Source organism: Pipra filicauda, unplaced genomic scaffold (genome assembly GCF_003945595.2).
Source record: "Pipra filicauda isolate LSUMZ 115617 unplaced genomic scaffold, ASM394559v2 scaffold580_size271650_pilon, whole genome shotgun sequence".
Classification (NCBI taxonomy): Eukaryota; Metazoa; Chordata; class Aves; order Passeriformes; family Pipridae; genus Pipra; species Pipra filicauda.
In genome coordinates, this window is record NW_024104732.1 from 1 (window position 1) to 13,988 (window position 13,988).

Below are 13,988 nucleotides of genomic sequence, written 5' to 3' on the forward strand. Positions count from 1 at the left end.
CTCCTGAGCCGACCCTGGTTCAGCCCCTGATTTCCTGTCCCCAGAAACAGCTGTGAACATTGGCTACTCCTGCAAGATGCTGACAGATGACATGACGGAGGTGTTCGTGGTCACAGGCCACACTGTGCTGGAGGTGCGAGAGGAGCTCAGGTGAGGGTTGAGGGGCAGAGGACACACACGCGGCTAGTGTGGGGCACAGCTACAACTGGGGGAGCTGGAGATATGAAAGGGCCCTGAGTTGGGGCCCCATGGCCCCTATCCCTCCTCTCTCCTCAGGAAAGCCCGAGAGAAAATGATGGATGCATCGCGCTCTGTGGGCAATGGCTTCTCCTCCAAGGAGAAACTCTCTTCCTCCAAGCTCACTTCTGTGCTGGAAGCCATTGCAGGCGAATACGCCCTGGTCATCAATGGGCACAGCCTGGTAGGGCCCTGGGAGCACCAGGCAGGACAGGGCCCTGTGCCCGGCTGCGGGCTGTGACCTCACTGTCCCCTGCTCTCCTTGCAGGCCCACGCGCTGGAGGCAGACATGGAGGTGGAATTCCTGGAGACAGCGTGTGCCTGCAAGGCTGTTATATGCTGCCGTGTCACACCCTTGCAGAAAGCCCAGGTGGTGGAGCTGGTGAAGAAGTACAAGAAAGGTGTGACCTTGGCCATTGGTGATGGGGCCAATGACGTCAACATGATCAAGAGTAAGACATGGGGTCTGGGGGACCATGGGAGGGACAGGGCCCCCCTTGCACCACCCTGAGGCCTATGGCAGCCTCTGTCCTCACCCTTCTGTGCCCCAAAGGAACACAGTCCCTGTGCTGGGGTTGCCACTCCTGTACCCTGTGCTTCTGGCAGCCCCCTCCTCACTCCAGTCTCTCTTTCTTCTGCAGCTGCCCATATTGGGGTGGGCATCAGCGGGCAGGAGGGCATCCAGGCCGTGCTGGCCTCTGACTACTCCTTCTCCCAGTTCAAGTTCCTGCAGCGCCTTCTCCTGGTGCACGGGCGCTGGTCCTACCTGCGCATGTGCAAGTTCCTTTGCTACTTCTTCTACAAGAACTTCGCCTTCACCATGGTCCACTTCTGGTTTGGCTTCTTCTGCGGCTTCTCGGCACAGGTGAGTTGGTGGCTTCTCACACTCAGAGCTGGAGAGGGTTTGCCTGCGGGACCCCTTGGCTCAAAAGCAGGTCCTGATCCTTGAGCTCCCCTGGGGACTCATCCTGAGCCAGCAGGCACAGCCCAGGATCCAGCATGCAGTGGGTGCGAGGAGCCCATGTCAGGGTGGGCAACCCCAGGGGGCTGGGGGTGGCTCTCCTGTCCCTGCAGGTGTGGGCACATGGACTTTGGGGCTGGGTGGGGCACAGGGTGGGCAGGTATCATGCCCCCCTGAGCGCTCTGTTCCATGCAGACCGTGTACGACCAGTACTTCATCACACTGTACAACATTGTCTACACGTCGCTGCCCGTGCTTGCCATGGGTGTCTTTGACCAGGTATGGTGGGGGGCAGTGAGAGGGTGTGTGGGTGTGTGAGGAGCTGGCCCCACTCTGCTTTGTGCCCCCCTTGTGGGAAGAAGGGCTGCCTGGGTGCCCAGGCCAGGCTGTCCTTGTCCCTCTGTGGACCGTAGCCTGCCTGCGACTAAAGGGAGGTGCCCAGAGCGTCCTGTTCCCCCAGGATGTGCCAGAGCAGCGGAGCATGGAGTACCCCAAGCTCTACGAGCCTGGGCAGCTGAACCTCCTCTTCAACAAGCGGGAGTTCTTCATCTGCATCGCCCAGGGCATCTACACATCCGTCCTCATGTTCTTCATCCCCTACGGCGTCTTCGCTGATGCCACCCGTGACGACGGTGCCCAGCTGGCTGACTACCAGTCCTTTGCTGTCACCGTTGCCACCTCCCTTGTGATTGTTGTCAGTGTGCAGGTAGGGATGTGGCTGCTCAGCCCCTGTCCCTTGGGGCACCTTGGGCATCCCCTTGCCCTGCTTCCTCCTGCATCCCTCCAGATTGGGCTGGACACGGGATTCTGGACAGCCATCAACCACTTCTTCATCTGGGGTAGCCTGGCCGCCTACTTCGCCATCCTCTTCACCATGCACAGTGACGGCCTCTTCCGAATGTTCCCCAACCAGTTCCGCTTCGTGGGTGAGTCCCTGGAGGGCTGCCCTGTGCCCCCAACCACAGCAGGGTGCTGCCCCAGCCTGGCTCTCGCTGGACTCATGCTCCCCCCCCCAGGCAACGCACAGAACACGCTAGCCCAACCCACAGTCTGGCTGACCATCGCCCTCACCACTGTGGTCTGCATCATGCCTGTTGTGGCCTTTCGCTTCCTCAAGCTGGACCTGAAACCTGAACTCTCGGACACGGTGAGAGTGCGTGGCCATGGGGACGGGGACGTGGGGCCCTGTCCCTGGGGCCAGATGTCTCCACGGGTCCCTGACCCTGTCCCTGTGTCCCAGGTGCGCTACACTCAGCTGGTTCGGAAGAAGCAGAAGACGCAGCACCGGTGCGTGCGGCGCACAGGGCGTGTGGGCTCACGCCGCTCCGGCTACGCCTTCTCCCACCAGGAGGGATTCGGAGAGCTAATCATGTCTGGCAAGAACATGCGGCTCAGCTCCTTGGCACTCTCTAGCTTTGCCTCCCGCCCCAGCACCAGCTGGATCGAGACCCTGTGGAAGAAGAAGGGCAGTGAGGGCAGCGGTGCCGGCAGTCCCAGTGGCACAGCTGACAAGACCCTCAAGGTGTGAGGGTGGAGGGTCACATCCCCTCCAGTGCAGCCGGGGCCCCCTTTCCTCTCCCCCTGACTCTGGGGAGGGCAAAGCCCTTTGTGGAGAGGGTCCCATGGTCATGTGGTCATGTCCCACAGGTCATGTGGGCATCAATGCTGAGGTTTGGAGGAGTCTGGACTATCACATTGTAGCCAAAAAATATACTCTTTCCCTCCCTGGGGCAGATGGACGGACAGACTGACCTCATCCCCCATTTACTCCTCTGTCAGTATTCACTTCCACGGAGTGCAAATGCCCCATCACACACGAATGTATCCATGCCAGAGGTGGAGGGGCCTTGGGGGGCCTGTGGCCCCCTCGCCATCCCTCACCCACGTGTCTTCTTTTTATATAAACAAAGGGAAAAAACACCCACAAAAAAATAGCAACCAAAAAAAATAGCAACCAAAAAAAAAAAAAAAAAAGAAAGGAAGGAAAAGCCCTCCAAGTTTACAGAGCAACTTGTTTCTTGTCCAATTGGGTAGGAGAGAACGGGCAGGGGAGGAAGGTCACCCTCCTTGTCCCTCCACCTCGGGGTACAGCAGGACGGTGGGTGCCGGGTGGGAAAGGGGAAGCGTTCCCGTGCTACAGGGACTGGAGTGTTGGCGGCTGCCGTGATTCACTCCCACGCGGGGTCTTGCGCAACCCTCGGCCTCTGCTTCCTCCCTCCTCCTTGCCAGCTCCCGCGGGACTGAGCGCTCCTGGGCTGTGGGTGGGCACTGGGGGATCCCCCAGGGGTCTCCGAGGGTGTTGGGGTCCCGGAGACGCAATACCAAAGATGGGCCTGTTGAGGCGGGTGTTGGTGAGGTCTGGAGGGGGTTTAGGGGCTGTTTGGGGTTATTTCGGTGGAGGGGTGGATAATTTATTGCTCGTTTCTGTGTGGCGGAATTGTATCATTTTATGGTTCCACTGAGAAAAAAAAGAACCAAAAGCCAGCTTTTTTTTTTATTTATTTAAAAAAGAAAATAATATTCTGAGCAGCTTCTGCCGTGTCCTGTGTCCGGTGGAATACCGGGGGGGGGGGAAACCGGGGACGGGAGGGGGCGGTGGCGGCTCGGTCCGCCCCCCGGTGCCGCTGTCCCCGCCCCCCCGGGCGCACGTGCAGCCTCCGCCCCTCCGCCCGGTTTCACAAGCGCGGGCACCGGCGGCCCCGCTGATGTTTTTCTGTCCGGGACCGGGCGCATGGCGAGGCCGCCGGGGCCGCTCCTCCTCCCCCGCCTCCTCCTCCTTCTCCTCCTCCAGTTCGCCGCCGCCGGGCGGCCCTGTGGCCCCTCCGGTGAGTGCTACCGGCACCGTGCAGGGTGGGGGTGGAGAACCCGACCCTCTCCGGGTACCGGGGCCCCACGGGTCCGGACACGGCGAGGAGACACATGCGGTTCCCTACCTGTCCCGCAAGAGCCTGGCGGGTGGGAATACCGGGCACCCCTGGGGGTGCTGGAGAGGGGGGTTAAGGTGGGTGCTGGGGCTGGGGGACTGTGTCCTGAGTGCTGTGTCGTGGTGCCGGGTGGGTGCTGGATGCCCTATGGTGTGTCCTGGGTGCTGTGTCCTGGGTGCAGGGTGCGTTCTCAGCAGCAGGAGCCGAAGGGAACAGCAGGTCCACGCCGGCCGTTGACCTTTGGAGGGAGCTCAGGCCTGACTGGGGCCGCCAGCCAGCGCTGCCGCTTAACCCCTCCGGCACCACCCGCCCCAGTCTGCCACCTCCCTGAGCCGTGCTCTTCACCGCCAGACCCCTCAATACACACCGCGTTTGATGCTGCGGTGCCCGTCCCTACGGCGGTGACGGTGGTCTGGTGCCCCACTCCATGGGGAACTGCTGCCTCTCTTTCCAGCTCAGTGCCTTGACCCTGAGCAGCCACTGGACGTGGGGAACAGATGGTGGGGTGCCCCCCTCATCTGGGGACACTCACTGCACTCGAGGTCTCATCTTGATCACCTGACCCCCTCTTGCCCTCACAGGACTGTCGCGGGACGTGGTGTTGGGCCGCCTGGGAGCCAACATCACTTTGATCTGCAGGGACGAGGTGCCCGCAAATGTCACAGTGCGGTGGCAGGTGGAGGAGCGGGGAGCAGCAGTGCCGGGGGGCCGTGGACGGCGGCTGGCAGAGGGCAACGTGCTGCTCCTGCGGTGGCTGCGCTACGAGGACTCGGGGCGCTACGTCTGCTCTGTGGGGAGCCGCCTGCTGCGCTCCCTGCGGCTGCTGGTGGAAGGTGGGTCCACGCCGGGGTAGGGATGTCCCTGGCAGCATTGCCCGCTATGGCCCCTGTCCTTCAGCACCTCCTTGCTTTGCAGAGCCCCCTGAAACCCCCCGAGTGTCCTGCTACCGACGGAGCCATGACAAGGATGTCCTGTGCGAGTGGCCACAGCAGACGAAGCCGTCCCCGGGGACACGGGCAATGCTCTGGGTGAAGCGTAGGTGAGCCACTGTCGCTGCATCCACCATGGGCTGGGACCCCACAGCACAGAATGTGTCCCCATGGACCCTTCCCCCCAGTGCCATCTGGAACGCCACGGCTCAAGATGCTTCCCTCTCTTCAGACCCTTTCCCTAGCAGCTACTGGGAGCTGGGACCCCACAGCATGGGATGTATTCCTTCCCCACTGACCCCTTCCCCCATGTTGCCTGGGACCTCATGGCACGGAACATTTCCCTCCCCACAGAGCCTTTCCCCTGTGCTGCCTGGGACTCCACAGCATAGGATGCATCCCCTGCAGCTGCCCCATGCCTGGTTTGGTGCGTGCTGCAGCCCCCACTGAGCTGTGGCCCCACAGGTTCACGGCTGAGAACGCCACAGAGCAGCGGTGCCGCTACTTCTCCAAGGCACGGAAGTTTGTTTGCCGGGTGAAGGTGCCACCTGGCACCGAGGACACCAAACACCTCGTGGTGTCCACATGTGTCAGCAACAGCGCCAGTGGCTTGGCCGGCGAAGACAAGATCATCACCCTCAGCGGTGTCCGTGAGTGCTGCCCCTCTTGCTGGGGGCTGGGGTGGCCGAGGGCACAGTGCCAGGCCCTGAGCCCCCCCTTCCCCAGCAGTGAAGCCTGATCCTCCCCTCAATGTGACGGTGGAGGCGCTGGAGAAGGCGCCTCAGTGGCTGCGGGTCAACTGGTCCTACCCCTTGTCCTGGGACCCCCGTTTCTACTGGCTCCGCTTCCAAGTCCGCTACCGCCCTGAGCCTGCCCCAGCCTTCATGGAGGTGAGACCCCTCTCCCTAGAATCCAGCTGTTGCTGGTCCCTGTCCAGGCTGTCCCCAGCCCCATGTCCTCTCTAGGTGGATCAGGTGACGACAACGTGGCTGGACATTCGTGATGCGTGGCGGGGGACGAAGCACGTGGTGCAGGTGAGGGCGCAGGACGAGTTCGGCCATGGCGCATGGAGCGAGTGGAGTCGGGAGGCTGTGGGCACCCCCTGGACAGGTACGAGTGGGACACAGAGCCCTGAGGGTGGAGGCTCTGTGTGGGGTCCCCCAGCCTCATGCTCCCCTCTCGTCTCGTCTTGCAGACCCCAGGGACTTCACCTCTGAAAAGGGACCTTTCAGCTCACAGGTGGGATGGCCTCAGCCCTGGGGGCTACAGCATACTCCTGTCCCCATGTGGGACAAGGTGTTACCAAGGGCGTGGGGGCTGCCCCATGCCATTGTGCACCCCTGCTTTCTTTTGCAGTTCCCCATGGAAGATGACAGCTATGAGGTGACACTGCTCCCAGAGCTCTTCTGGGAGGACCGTGCTGATGGTGCTGATGGTGAGGAGGGGTTCCTGGGTTGGGGGTGGGGGTCTGGGACACCACCCAGGTACCCCATCCACGCAGTGAGCCCATCCATTCTCTCTGTGTCAGGGTCTGTCATGGAACCCAGTGCCCATCCTGTGGCATCCCCCTATGCCTTCCTGGTGGCCGGGGGGAGCCTGCTCCTGGGCATTGCCCTCTTTGTTGGCATCGTGGTGAGGTGAGTGCTGGGGAGTGACTGGCCAGGGGGCTCTGTCTGGCCCCCCTGACACAGACTCTCTGCCCTTGCAGGTACAGGCAGATGTGGTGGACAGGCAGGCAGCGGGGGACCAAGCCGGAGGGTGAGGGGCAGCATATGCTGGTCCCCCTGGGCCTCCCTAGTCCCCCACTCAGTGACACCCCCCTGCTCTCATGCCCCACCCCCACGGCCCCTGGAATGCTCCACATCACCCACTTGGACTATTCCTCTTCAAGGCAGTAGCCAGGGGCTGAATGTGCTGGCAGGTGCTTTGGGGGTCAGGTGGGGGTTGCTCGCCCCAGGATTCCCAGGGCTGTGATGTGGCTCTGGGAGCAGCTCCCCCCACCATCCGGTGGCTCTGTGGCTGGGAGCAGCCTCTGAGGAGGGGAATCAGTGCCACCCCTGTGGAGAAGCAGTTGGGGGGGAACCCCAAACTGGGTCCTGGAGGGCACCTTCAGAGCCATGGCCGGTGGTGGCAGCACTGGAAACACGGCTGTGCCGGAGCGTGGGAGCCGGCCCGGGGTCAGGTTTGAGGATCCCAGGGGAACGGCCTAGTCCCTGCAGTGCCACAGGGGTCAGGGAGGGAGGGGGGGCCTGGCTGGATCAGCCCCATGCTTCTGCTCTGGCCCCCCCGGGGCTCCTTTTTAAAGCATATGTTGGGGAAATGAGACAATGTGGCTCCAATAAATGCTTTGGATTTGTACCGGAATGGATGCTGAGGGGGGGAGTAATGGAGGGATCACTGCAGCGCCCCCTTGCCTGGGAGTGACTCCAGTGTGGGGGGGTGAGAGTGGGCTGTGTAGCCCCAGTCCATGCACCCTCTGCCTTGCTGTGCCTCCCAACTGCACTGTGTACCCCACAGTGTGCTCCCTGTACCTCCAGTGCCTCCCAGGCTGTACCCCCTGTGCTGTGCACCCCCTCCGCCACAAACCCCATGCCATGAACCCTCAGGCCATGCCCCCTCTTCTATGCAGTGCCCACCCCACACTGGGTTGTGCAACGCCCCAGAGAGCTGCAGCTGCACCCGGGGAGGAAACCACAGGGTGAGGGTAGCGGGTGTTCAGGCGCCCTGGGGACAGCGTTCCCCTTCCCCTCCACCGGCCCCCTGCTATAAAAAGCCTAGCAGGATGCAGATGTGTGGCTGGGGGAGCCCCAGTACCCCTGGCCCCTGAAACTGTGGCGACTCTTCCTGGCACAAGCCCAATCCCAGCCATCTGGGACTGCTGGCCCTTCTCAGCCAACAAATTTATTTTACTATACCGTTACACATCCCAGTCTCGCTGTGTTCCCCCACCCTGGGCAGCCCCGTGGCCTGTCAGCTCTGGCACAGGGTGGTCAGGATTTGTCCTGGCAAAATCCCAACAGCCCTGCTGGAGTCCAGGATCAAGGTCATGACTTGACAGAGGCATTCCCTCTGGACCCTCCCCGTGGCATGTGGCCATCTCCATGGGCAGACCTGCCCCGTATGACAGGAGTGGAGGTTGCAGATCAGTCTGGGGGGGCATCAGCGGGCACTAATGCAGCTTGCAGTGGACAGGGTGCAACAGGGCCATGTGCTCGGCCCCCTTGAAGGGCAGCTTCTCAGTGGAGTAGTAGTGCACGACCTCAGGGATGCTGGCGAAGACGCCGCTGGCCTGGCTGAGCGTGTACTTGTTGTCCTTGGTCTGGGCTACAATGATGTGGACGCAGCCCTGGCTGGTCCTGGGCGGCCAGCGGGCATCAGCTTTGCCGCCGGCCCCCCGGCGCCCGTCTGCCCCGCGGCCGCATCCACCCCTGTTTGTTCCCGTCCTGCTCTGATTGTTTCAACTCCAGGGGCTCCACTTCCTCAGGAAGGAAACGCCACTGGCGCTCCTGACAATGTGCCGGGGAGGGGTACACACCACCCCCCACCCCCCGCCCCAGTGCCACACCAGGATGCCTGGGGTCCCTCCGTGGGTCTGGGGGTGCCATACCATGGGATCTGGGTCCTCCCTTCCCATCAGGGCTCGGGTGTGAACAACCAGTGGGGAGGCTCCCGATGCAGCATCCCCCAGGGTGGGACCCCTCGCCGCATCCCCCCAGGACGGGACCCCTCCCCCCGCCGGGACTGGGACCCCCCCGACTCTGTGGCCACCCTGACACTCACTTCAGCGCGATGGAGTACTTGCCGCTGCCGGTCTCGCTGGTGCGCACCAGGTACCCCGCCTCCCGGCACGTCTGCAGCCGGCTCTCTGCCTCAGCCCGCGTGATGGCCCCGTGGTACCATCTGTGGGGGGACACCGAGGAAGGGATGCTGAGCCAAGGCAAAGCCCTGGGCACCCTGCCCCCCCCCCGCCCACCGTTTCTCACACATGGCTTGGCCTCGCAACTCACGGCTGTTTTTCCAGTGCCAGGGCAGGGTCCACCCGCTCCCCCTCACTGTGCTCGACCCCCGCTGGCTTCAGCATCTTGGAGGTCCAGCTCTTCTGGCGTAGGTGCTGCCGCAGCGTCTCCTCTTTGGGACGTTCCGAGCCCTCAAACTGGACTGGGAAGGATGAGATATGAGCCTTCAAAACCCCTTCTAGGTCACTTCCACTTCTAATCCCCACCCTTAGCTCTGTCCCTATCCCCAGCCCTGGCACCTTCCCCAGCCCCAGTTCCATCCCCTTCTCCATCCACTTACCTGTTCCCATCTGGTCCAACCCCATGAAAAGGGACATTTTCAGCTACATCTGGTTGCTCAGAGCCCCATCCAATTTGACCTTGCAGACATCTACCACCTCTCTGGGCAACCTGTGCCAGTGCCTCGCCACCCTCCAGCACAAAAACCTTCTTATATCTAATCTAAATTTCCCCTTATAGTTTAAAACCACCCCCTCTTGTCCTGCTGAAAAGTCTGTCCCCATCCCTGTCCCTGTTGTCATCCCCATTCCCATCCCATGCCTGTCCCCTACCTGACAATGCTTTGACAATCTGCTCCTTCTTCCACTCCCAGGGCTGCTCGTACTCTCCCGCTGGGCGCTCGTCGTTCTCGGGCAGGCGCCCGTCACTGGCCCTCACCCTGTGCTCCAGGGTACCCCCAGCCACCCCCTCCCCAGGCTCATAGGGGGTGTCGTAGAGCTGTGACCCCTTCCCTGCCACCTCCTTGCCCCCCAGCCACTTGGCCGGCTCCAGTTTGGCACCCCCCTCCCCCGACTCGCCAGGACCGTCCAGCAGCAGGATAGTTTTGACCAGGGGGTCCTTGGAGCCCCGACGACGGATTTCTGTGGGGAAGAGGGATGGTGGGTCAAGATGTGTCCCCTTAGACCCCCCCACTCCCAATACCAGCCCTTGGAGAGGGATGTGCACAGGGGACCCCATACTGGGAACGCCCCACTGGGAACCAGCTTGGGAGGAGCAGGAGCAGGAAGGGGCCCATCCTCATGGCGCCTGGTCTGCTGTCGCGGCCCTGGCGCCACAGGCACAGCCCCACAGTGGTGGGGCCAACTGGGTCCTGCAGGGGCAGGATGCTACACCCCAGGCTGGAGCCCAGCCATGAGGGAGGCCACCCCGGGGGGCTCGCCCCTCCTGGCCCCCTGCTTCTCCCCACGGCACCAGTCTCCGCCAAACAACCTGGGCTGCCCCGCACGGAAAAAAACCATCAGCAGCAAATCTTTTATTTCCAGCTTCCGGCCCAGTCAGTTCCTGTTGTTGTGGCCAGCTGGACGGTCGCCACGCCGGCCCTGAGGGGTCACCATCTGGGGGGCATGACCACGGAGGAGTCTCAGGGGCGGTACCCCCACCCTGGGATGACTGGGGGGCACTGAGAGCTTTGCGCTGGCCATACGCACCCATCAGGCGGTGGCAGCAGGTCATGGCAGCGGTCAAGGGGCTGGCGGGCACAGGTCAGTGTCCGGCCTTGCTCCCACTCCTTATCTGGCCCCACACAGCCACAGGAAGCAGCGAGCAGCTTTCCTGTTCCTGAAGCCTCCCGTGCCGGGTGGCTCCAAGGGCTGCTGTGCACTCCCGGCTGGGGAGTGGTGCCAGCTGCGGTGTCGTGGCATGGCTCAACATGGCACGTACCTGTGATCATCTGCTGGGCATCGTAGGGCTCCATGTACCCGTCATTCTCCCCCAGGCGCTCGGCGTCCCGTTGCCCCTTGGTGCGCTTGGCGTCGTAGGGGTCAGCATAGTCCTCCAGGATGATGACCTGATGAGGGGACAGGCACTGCTGGCCTCAGGGCAGGGGACCCAGAAGGGGTGGCAGGGATGCCACTGGCACAGAGCTGGGAACAGGACACTGGGGTCCCCAGGGGAGGATGGTGGTTCCTCTGGGGTAAAGGGAGCCATGTCACAACCCCAGGAGGGTGCATCCAGTGGCACCTTTGGGTGCGGGCAGTGTCCATCCCTATGCACACCTCAGCAGTGGGGAGGAGCCTGGGGGGAACTCTGGGACCCTTTTGTGTGACAGCAACGCCCCCTCCCCCTGCCCCCCCATCTAGCTCCCAGTCCCCCAAAGGCTGTGCAGGGGTGAAAGTCTAGCTTCCCAGAAAAGCTTTACATCAGCCTTTGTTCAACCAGCAGCCGAGTGTTGGGGTCAGGGCAGGATGGGACACATGGGACATGGCGAGGGGGCCCGGCGACCCCTCTCACTCTTGTCCGGCTGATGAAGGGCAGTTGGGATGAAGGCAGCTTTGAAGGGATTTGAAAGCAGTGGAGCCGAGTGGGATGAAAGGCCGGAGTCAGCGGGCTAATGAGTCAGAAGCCCAAAGCGGTTAAAGCTGCCACTGCTGCGGGCTCCCCACAGTGCGCCTCCCCCTCCCCCACCTCGGTCCCTGCCTTACCGTCTCTGTCTTGGGGGTCTTTCCCTTGTCCTGCTCGGGGGCAGGCAGGCCAGCGGGCAGGGGGCCAGGGTATCCCTTCCCATTCTTCTCGGGAGCCTCCACCTTGATGAGGCGGTTGATGTAGGCGCCGCAGGTTTTGGGGGGTCCCTCCGGCATGCCTCCCTCCACTCGAGAATTCTTCCGCATCTTCCCAGTGGCGGCCTGGAGCAGACCCTGCAGGTTGTCCCGTGACAGCCGGCTGCCCCCTTCCTTGCCACCCCCTGGCCCCCGGCAGCCCCCAAGCTCAGCAGTTGAATTTTTGCGGCTCTTCCCGAGGCTCCCGCTGCCCGGCCGAGCCCTCTCCGAAACCGTCTTCAGGTTGGATGGGAACTCCTTGAACCACTTGGCCGCCATGGGGCCCGGGAGCTGCAGGGTGCCGAAGCCCCCCCGGGCCTCCTCGACACCCCACGGCCGCCCCGCCGGCTCAGGGCCGGCTCAGCCGGGGGACACTGGGCAGCCCGGTTGCCCCCAGCCCCGGAGACGGGATTCTCTGAGGCCGGGGGCCAGCCCGGGACGGGGGATGAGGGCCGGGGGGCCGGGGCCTTCGTAGGGGGCTCCAGGCGTCCTTCGCCCCCGCGGGGACAGCCGGTGGGTCCCCAGGGGTGCCGGCTCCCGTGGCCCGGGGAAGGGATCTCGTCCCCTCGGGAGTCCCTCGCCCCTCGGAAAGGCTCCGGCGGGGGCCGGGCTCTCTGATCCAGCAATGGGTCGAGTAGGGGGGTCTCGCCGGGCGTCGAGGGGGTCCGACAGGGGCAGTCCCTGGGCGGCTCTGGGGGTCCCCTGCCGCCGGGGACGGGACCGGGGGGGGTCTCTCCGTGCTCCGAAGGGTCCGGGCAGTCGGGAGATCCCGTCGCAGCTCCTCGACGGGGCCCGTCTCCGGGGGCGACGGGGCTTCGACGAGGGGTCAGGTCGGCCCGGGGGGCCCCATGCGGCGGCGGCGGGCCGGGTCGAGCCGGGCCGGGGCCGGAGGGGCCGGAGGGGGTGGCGGGGCCGGCGCTCCCCGCCCAGATCCGGAGGGGGCGGCCCCGGGGAACAGCGAGGGATCGGTCTGGCAGGCGGTCGCGGCCCCGGCCCCGGCGGACACGAGGAGCCCTGGGAAGGCAGGGCAGCTTCGGTGGGGAGTCCGTCCCAACGGGACTGGGAGACCTCGGGACCCTGCCCGGCTGATGGCACAGGAAGTGCACATGGAACCCACTGACGGACACTGCGTGCGGACCCCCGCACAGAGATCCCACGGACAGCACAGACTTCCGTGCGCGGGCCCCCTGCACAGCCCCTGGACGTGGACCCTATGGATGGAGCCTACGCATGGACTCAGTGGACCTTATGGGTGGAATCTATGGACTTTACGGATGGGACCTGAATGTGGGCGCTATGAATTAAGCCTGGGCGTGGATCCTGTGGACCCTATGGATGAAGACTGTGCACAGCCCCCTGTACAAGGACCCTGTGCACAGCCTCCCGTGCACAGCCTAACGGGTCACAAGCACAGCGCCAATGCACTCACTGCTGCCGCAGCCGCGGTTCACACCACACCAGCCAAGATCTGTGCTGACACCTTGCCGGAAAAACTCGGCTGAGCCCAGCGGTTTGGCTTCCTGCCGGGCTGCACAGCGCCGGGGGCCACTTACCCATCCCTTTGCAACAGCACGGAATGGGGAGGGGGTTTTGCGGTAAAATTGCTCCCCAAGTCCCCAGGGTGGGAGTCCGGGATCAGGACACAGGCTCCTCTTCCTTGCAGGAGCCGGAGAACATCCCCACAGACCAGCTGCCTCCTCCCTGCCTTCTTCCTCCCTCCCCGGGGAGGCTTCTCTGTGAGGGATCACTGGGAGAACTAACCCCAACCAGCAACGTGCTGCCCACATCCAGGTGCAGGGAGGTGCTTGGTGCTGGCACTGCATAGGAAGTGATGGCAGTTTCCTTGCTGGCGCTGCTGGGCAGGATGTGCCTCGCAGCGATGGGCTGGCACCCAAACTGCCAGTGGGATCTCAGCAGGCTCCAGTTTTGCCTTCTTGAGCTCAAGGAAAACTCTACTTCCCTTGGGTGCCAGCTCCTTTTCTTTCCTTGGCAGACTTAAAATCTCCCTCAATCATTTACAGGGCCTCAACAGGACAGACACACAGGCAGCACCCTCTCAGTGGTTTGGTGCTGCGGCAGTGGAACCGGTGATATGCCATCCACTCGTCTCCTCCGGGAAGTCTCCCCTGCGCCCTTATCCTCTACCAGCTCCTGCAGGGAAAGGCTTTGGGACTGCCTTTGGCAGTGGTGACAGATGGCACCACCATGCACCTGCTTCTCTGAGAAGACAAAACAAGCGCTGAGCCAGCACAGTGGTGACGAGCGCCAAGCCCACCTTGGAGTGGGACAGGCAGGTGCAAACAAACGGGACTGGCAGGCGCCTGCCAGACGCCAGCTCAGGCTGCTCCTGCTGTTCTTCCAGCCCCAATGCCTGCCAGGTCAGCATT

The 13,988-nt window shown here is 63.3% G+C and overlaps 3 protein-coding genes across 6 annotated transcripts; 2 read left to right on the forward strand and 1 right to left on the reverse strand.

Annotated features, from left to right (window-relative positions):
- Positions 1-44: 44 nt before the first annotated feature.
- ATP8B2 (ATPase phospholipid transporting 8B2) lies at positions 45-3,682 on the forward strand (the record flags this gene model as incomplete). The annotated part of the gene is made up of 9 exons (XM_039387670.1): positions 45-150; positions 277-421; positions 506-689; positions 879-1,102; positions 1,394-1,477; positions 1,659-1,904; positions 1,986-2,124; positions 2,215-2,345; positions 2,439-3,682. Coding segments are annotated over 9 exons (1,547 nt in total), but the record flags the coding sequence as incomplete, so codon positions are not given.
- Positions 3,683-3,885: 203 nt separating this feature from the next.
- On the forward strand, positions 3,886-7,409 carry IL6R (interleukin 6 receptor). 2 transcript variants are annotated; one of them, XM_027725841.2, is made up of 10 exons: positions 3,886-4,023; positions 4,704-4,955; positions 5,038-5,161; positions 5,517-5,701; positions 5,778-5,941; positions 6,017-6,161; positions 6,247-6,290; positions 6,408-6,486; positions 6,580-6,688; positions 6,760-7,409. In XM_027725841.2, the coding sequence occupies exons 1-10, from the start codon at positions 3,930-3,932 to the stop codon at positions 6,947-6,949; spliced, it is 1,386 nt and encodes a 461-aa protein (XP_027581642.1). In that variant the 5' UTR covers positions 3,886-3,929; the 3' UTR covers positions 6,950-7,409. The 2 variants fall into 2 exon arrangements, with proteins under 2 accessions (XP_027581642.1, XP_027581643.1); XM_027725842.2 differs by having other exon boundaries at positions 5,781-5,941.
- Positions 7,410-7,892: 483 nt separating this feature from the next.
- On the reverse strand, positions 7,893-12,437 carry SHE (Src homology 2 domain containing E). Of its 3 annotated transcripts, none has more exons than XM_039387664.1 (6): positions 11,488-12,437; positions 10,727-10,853; positions 9,619-9,927; positions 9,059-9,209; positions 8,832-8,951; positions 7,893-8,340 (listed from the first exon to the last, which is right to left on the reverse strand). In XM_039387664.1, the coding sequence occupies exons 1-6, from the start codon at positions 11,878-11,880 to the stop codon at positions 8,211-8,213; spliced, it is 1,230 nt and encodes a 409-aa protein (XP_039243598.1). In that variant the 5' UTR covers positions 11,881-12,437; the 3' UTR covers positions 7,893-8,210. The 3 variants fall into 3 exon arrangements, with proteins under 3 accessions (XP_039243598.1, XP_027581645.2, XP_027581646.2); XM_027725844.2 differs by having other exon boundaries at positions 7,922-8,407; XM_027725845.2 differs by having other exon boundaries at positions 8,229-8,375.
- Between the last annotated feature and the right edge of the window lie 1,551 nt (positions 12,438-13,988).

Bases quoted from the DNA above. Each gene is read 5' to 3' on its own strand.
- SHE (XM_027725844.2), bottom strand. From the start codon at position 11,880: ATGGCGGCCAAGTGGTTCAAGGAGTTCCCATCCAACCTGAAGACGGTT. The intron at 10,854-11,487 runs GTAAGGCAGGGA...TCCCCTCATCAG, and splicing joins AGACCCCCAAGACAGAGACG to GTCATCATCCTGGAGGACTA. The intron at 9,210-9,618 runs GTAGGGGACAGG...CATCCTTCCCAG, and splicing joins GATTGTCAAAGCATTGTCAG to TCCAGTTTGAGGGCTCGGAA.
- IL6R (XM_027725841.2), top strand. From the start codon at position 3,930: ATGGCGAGGCCGCCGGGGCCGCTCCTCCTCCCCCGCCTCCTCCTCCTT. The intron at 5,162-5,516 runs GTGAGCCACTGT...GTGGCCCCACAG, and splicing joins ATGCTCTGGGTGAAGCGTAG to GTTCACGGCTGAGAACGCCA. The intron at 5,702-5,777 runs GTGAGTGCTGCC...CCCCTTCCCCAG, and splicing joins CATCACCCTCAGCGGTGTCC to CAGTGAAGCCTGATCCTCCC.